General features: G+C 49.2%; 1 protein-coding gene across 1 annotated transcript in view; it reads right to left on the reverse strand.

The window, feature by feature from the left end:
* The window catches only part of DYNAP (dynactin associated protein), a gene marked incomplete at its 5' end in the record, with an annotated part of 10,122 nt that extends 4,515 nt beyond the window's left edge, over window positions 1–5,607 (reverse strand). The window contains one exon of the mRNA XM_010134474.1: window positions 5,476–5,607. Coding sequence (XP_010132776.1) covers window positions 5,476–5,607 — 132 coding nt within the window. The remainder of the gene's footprint in view (window positions 1–5,475) is intronic.
* Window positions 5,608–5,885: the final 278 nt, after the last annotated feature.

Here is a 5,885-nt window from a genome sequence, read left to right on the forward strand (position 1 = left end):
CTTTCCCTCCTGAAGAGCTGCGTAGGGCCTCCCCGTGCAGTTCGAACGCCGGGTTATCCATTTAGTAAAGCTGAAAGTCCACAGAAGATCAACATTGAGACAACAGGATGTTAATTCCAGGGTGCGCTCAGTTATGTTACGGAGCTCGGGGCGGTGACTCACAGCGTGCAGCAGCCCCATGCTGCAGAGCTGTGATGCAACACCGAATCCCTTCTTCCCTGATCCAGCAGAAAGGGCTGACAGCTTCCACGTTCAGGTGGAACGTTACTCATGTATCGTGAGCCCAAGGCACAACACAAAATTGGGACAGTCTGAACCCTCGAATCCTGGAGGAAAAACCCATCTAGTTCCTACCCCACAGTCCAAATACATTTAACTGACCATTTGGGCTCTTGGGTAATCTGCTCAGACACAGCAACGGACACACAGAAACGGCTGAACCACAGAAACGGTTTCGGACCTTCTTTGGCAACCCCTCTCCCAGCTCACACGCTGTCGTTGATGAGGTTTGCACAAGCCTCGGGCGCTCTTGCTGCAGCTGAGCCGTTCCCCTTCGCCCTCCCGCACCGGACCGAACCACACAGGCAAAGCTCCGCTAGGTGAGACCAGCATTCCCTCCAGTCCAGCCTCTCTGGCAGGACTTGGAGTACAGCCCAGTTAACCCTTCCAGGGTACACCCTTCCTACCTTACACGCGCTTGTAACTGGGATGAGAGACGCAACAGCCTCTTCCGTTACGGTTTCTTTCTATGAGAAACCCGGGACGCAGGCAAAGCCTTTTCTGACCGGGCTGGCCCTCCCCGACCCTTCTCAGAGAGCTTTGCGCTCACGCTGGCAGGCAGAGCCCACCGAGCGCAGGTCGCTCAGGGAAGACCCATCAATCACGCTCTCCCTGGTGGAATCTGAGCTTCATCCCCCACCCAGTGCTGAGGTTTTAAGTCAACGTTATCCCTTCCCTGACATCATTTATCACTCTCTGCAGGGAGGTCACGGGCCAAAATTCTCCCTGCTCCTCCCTGGCAGCAGCGAGGGACTCGCTGGTTACCACCCAAAGCAACAAGGGACTTTGGGGTTATTTTATCACCTTTGAAAGCTCTTCCTCCTTTGGGCTTTGGACTTTCCAGAAAGCACAAAAGTCGAAGGTGACTCATCTTTAGGGACAAATCCAGCTAGTTCTGGTACGCTTCCTTCTCAATGACCACTGAGGATTAAAACACCCTGCATGCTCCACGGAACACTCCGGACATCCCATTCATTTTTCACAACAAAGATTTGGTTAACTTGTTTCTTTTCAAGGCAAATATTCTGTCAGTTGTTGAGGAAAAAAAAAATGTTCCTTCCTTCCTACCCTTCTTGGTCTTAATGGTAGGTCCTCGACATAGCAGCACTCAGGCCTTTTGCTCCTTTTATTAGCAGAGAGATACTTTTAACAGTTCCTCTCCCTCCACATTCTGGATTTCTTTCTGAAGTTAACCCAAAACTTCCAGAAACACTTATTTTTCCTTATGAGATAGAGCTCGTCTCTGCTCAGCAGCCCTTGATGCTGTGTCCTGGAGGAGCTGTGGAAGCTCAGCCGCTCCACTTGGCAATACCAGCATCAGGGCAGTGAAAACCAATGAAAAGTTTTTCTCCTTTCCCCCAGATCCCAAATTCTCACTGTAATTCTCTCTGTGCAGAGAATTAACATTCTCTTTGGAATGTTAATCAGATGTTTAGAGTAAGGACACAGAAATTAAAAGCCAGGGTAGATTGAGGAATCCGTGATCAGCAAGGAAGAAAATATATATAGTGATTTTCAAGGCTCTCACAATTCCAGATACGTGTGGATCCCCCAGAAAAACCCCCCGTTTTCCTCCCACCACGCCAGGCCATGGTCTTACCACAGATGAGACCTTCACGAGATTTACGAGCGCAGTCCTCGTCTTCCTCAAAGCTCTTCCCTTCCCTCAGCTCCGCGCTCCTGACATATATACAGCTGCGGTGGAGGAAGTGCCGTCCTCGTAAAAGATTTCCTGAATATGCAAATGTGGAGACACACGAATGTTTGTGTCCATCCTTAGCAAACACTTCTGGTACTTTGCCGAGAAACAGTGACTTTCCTCTTATCTAGCGGAGCGTCTCCTCCAGCGCCCGGGCTCTGCCCCGGGTTTTCCCCTGCTGCTACAGCAGACACTAGAATTCCTCTCCTCCGGTGCTGGAGCATCTCCGACACCTTGGATACCCCCATCGCTTTGGTTTAGCGGCAACTGCTTTATTCTCCCTTAGAAGGAAACGAAATTCCAGCTACAATTGCAAGAACTGATCGGTGTATGCAACCAAGTGACTTTTTTCTAGTGATAAGGGACCAAATCTCTCTTGAAAATACTTCTTAATGGCCATAAAAGTCTTGACAGCATTCAAAAAAACCTTGTTCTGCGAAGCTGGTTGTCTCCACTTACTGACTGACCGCGTTTGATTGGTGGTTTTATTTTATTCAATGCTTATTTCAATTTCTGTTGGTTACAACTAGTGAGTGTCACACAGTTGTTGCTTCGGTTCATACTTCTGGCTTGTGTGACACACAGTGGACCTTATCCACGGGCAAAGCCTTTAACACCCAAGAGTAAACACAAATATTCAATTACACCAACAATACTTTCAGTTGTTACCGAAAATCACACAGAATGGTCTGGGTTGGAAAAGCCCTTTGATCTCCTCGAGTCCCTGCTCCCCCCAGCACGGCCAGGTGCCCCCAACCCCTGTCCCTCAGCACCACCTCCACACGGCTGGAAAACACTTTGTGTTTAAAATGTGCCATAAACCCCTAAAAAAGGTTGTGATCAAACTCCCCATCGAAGTCCAGTAGCCTGATAAGGAAGAAATATCTGGAGGCTGATAAAAAAATCCCTTCAAAGCATGAGTGATCTCCAAAACACAGGTAAGTGTGAGGATTCTCCAAGGGGAATCTAATGAGGTCACACCTAGCTTGCAGCATTTTGAGAAAGACCAGTAAAATCTGACTGAAACACATTATGATGGTTTATTACTCATGCTCCACACGTTCTCGTGATGCCACCACCATCATAAAATAAAGACATCTGGTTTTACCTCACTACTTGCTAATTCATAACAGGAAGGTTGGATAAATACTGAGCTCATCTTCCTTCTGCTTCATCTTCTGGTTTCTATTTCATTTCTCAGCATCAGCACATGCTTTCCCGTGCACACCTCTAAACACCCAGGATGAAAGGTCACTAGAAAGGCGTGTTGCTGTGCCCAGCTTTGCTTCCTGACAGCAGAGAGAACACCAGGCTACGCCATATAAGCAGCGCAAAAGGCCTCTTTCAACATGTTCCATCAGTATCTTTCGATTCACAACTTAAGTTACCACTCACCAAGAGGGTGAAGTCCTCCAAGGGGGGAAAAGTCCCTCTCCGAGGGGGGCGAAGACCTCCTCCAGCCTTTTTTGATACAATATGTTTGGTAAGTTTGTGCTTGGGGAACAAGGAGCCTACAATTATACCACTCCAGCCCCGTTAGGAAGAGGAGCACTGGAAATATGATGTAATTCTCCTATTGCTTCACTTTCCCCATGACGTGGAGCTTGCCCCGTTTCTGCGGGGCCGGGGAACGAGGGACAAGTAGAATTGGCCAAGTAGTTCAGTTTTGGGGAGGTTTTATAAACACACAGAGGTTCTGCCGGGAAAACATTCACACTATTTTAATTAAATACTCTTTAATACTCACAGATTGTTAGGTCCCGCTGGAAGCACTAACGCTCCATTAAGCTAATGAAGAATGAACAAACACATACAGAAATACTGAAGACATCTCGGTCCAGCGTTCACAAAGGACACTGGCCAGAGGGCAGGCTGCCAAATCCTTCAAATGACACGATATTAAAACAGTCCGAGCTATCGGCTTCACGGACAAGCCTCTCTCTGTGGCTTATCTCCCTCCTGACCATCGCTGCTCGCTGTTCTCCTCGACAAGGCTTTTCAGCCGTGACAAATGGTGCAAAGCCCTAGACGAGGGAAAACAACAAGTGGAACCAAAATGTTAAATACAGTTTAAATTAATGATTTTGTCACTGAAATACATTTTCTAGAAAGTATTTTCTCCGCTGTCGTGAAAAAAGGAACTATTTTGTCCCAGATTACAGACTTCTCCCAGGCTGATTGTTCAAGTCCATCTACACGCAGCAAGAAATAATCTCCTGCCACACTAACATTCACAGAGCGCACCTCTCCAACGCCTCTCTCGGTATTTCTCTGCTCCATGAGCTGCCATGGGTTTATTCTGGCTCACCCTTGAAGTTTTCAGCTCACACAACAATTTCTAGTTCCTTTTGGGGAACAGTCAGGGAAATCAGTGGTCACTTACTGGCAAATTGAGTTTGTGAGAGGGATCAGCTCACTGTCATGCAGGGTCAGTCCAGCCTCTGCTTTTTCACAAAGCTTAACAGAAGCACACACAAAAAGTTTGTTAGCTGAAGGCAGGAAAAGCAGGGGAATACACCAGAATGGAGGGAATTTCTACAGGGTGTTGCTGACACATTTACAGCATCATAAAGTAATTCAGGCTGGGAGGGAAGCAGGGTCCTGCTCGCGGCAGAGGCAGCAAGAGGTTACAGCAGGTTGCTCAGGGCTTTATCTGGTCAACATTGTGAAACCCTCCAAGGACAGGAACTGGTCTCTCTCGAACAGCCTGTTCCAGGGCTTGGCTGTCTTCGGGAGTAAGGGTTGTTCCCGATGGCCAGCTGGTTCAATCTACGCCTGTTTTGCATCCTCCCACTGTGCACCACTACGAAGACCCAGGTCCCACCCTCTCGATGACCTCCTTGTAGGTGCAGGAAGATCCCCCAAAACTCCTTCTGCAGCCCAAGCAAGCCCAGGTCTCTCAGCTCCCCCCACCTCCAAAGTGCCCCTCCAGGAGAGGGGACCTTCCCAGCAGCCTCAACCACACTGCAGCGTTAGCGATGTGGTCCAGGAAGTGCTGGGGGATACAGAGGGACAACCAATCTCTTGATCTAAGAGCTGTTAGCAAGCAATGTTATGGAAGAGGTAAAAAGAGACAACATGAAATTATTTTGGAACAAAAGCGCCACGGAACACAACTGGCTGACACCTACGGAGGTCACGACAGAGCGGAGGAGCGCAGCCAGCTCTCTGCGGACAGGCCTGCCTGAAATGCCGCCATCTCCTGGCCTTCAGCCCCTGCTTTCTGCAGCCACCGCCACGGTTCCGACCTGCAGCCCCTGCTTCCTGCAGCCACCGCCACGGTTCCGACCTGCCAACCCCACCCTGCCACCAGCCCGGAGCCTCCGCTCTTCAACAGTGGTGACAAGGCACTGGGGGCTTAGGGCACCAGAGGTTCTGCTGGGGCAAACTGGATGAGTGGGCTGGCAGGGCTGTTCCTCAGATCCCTGGAAACCGATGCTTTGAGAGGAGCGGTGATGTTTCTCAGAAACACACAGCAGACGTAAAGAAATACTCACTTGTTCAAACTCCTCCTTCTGCTCAGTGGTTTTGGTCTGGCTTAAACTGCCCTGAATTGCTTGCAGCTCAAACAACACCAGCTTCAACACTTCGAGGGGTCTGTGGCGCTGAGCTCCCGGAAACACGTTTTCCTGAAACAAACCCCAAAGAATGTGGTCACACCGCAGAGCGCGTAAAACAAAACAAACCAACCAGCGCCGGAGGGTTCCCTGACACAACTCAAAGGCTAATTCCCACCAGTGTTTCCCCCCTCTGTCTCTTTAAAGGTCTGTTTCTAAACTGTACTGGTTCGCCTCAACGGTCAGCAGTCACAGGGGGTGATGGGAGGGCGTGAGGCAGCACAGAAAGGCCTCAGCCCCGGCTGGTGGAAAATAAGGTATATTAATTATTATATATTAAATAATACTAA

Source organism: Buceros rhinoceros, unplaced genomic scaffold (assembly GCF_000710305.1).
Source record: "Buceros rhinoceros silvestris isolate BGI_N320 unplaced genomic scaffold, ASM71030v1 scaffold4394, whole genome shotgun sequence".
Taxonomy (NCBI): Eukaryota; Metazoa; Chordata; class Aves; order Bucerotiformes; family Bucerotidae; genus Buceros; species Buceros rhinoceros.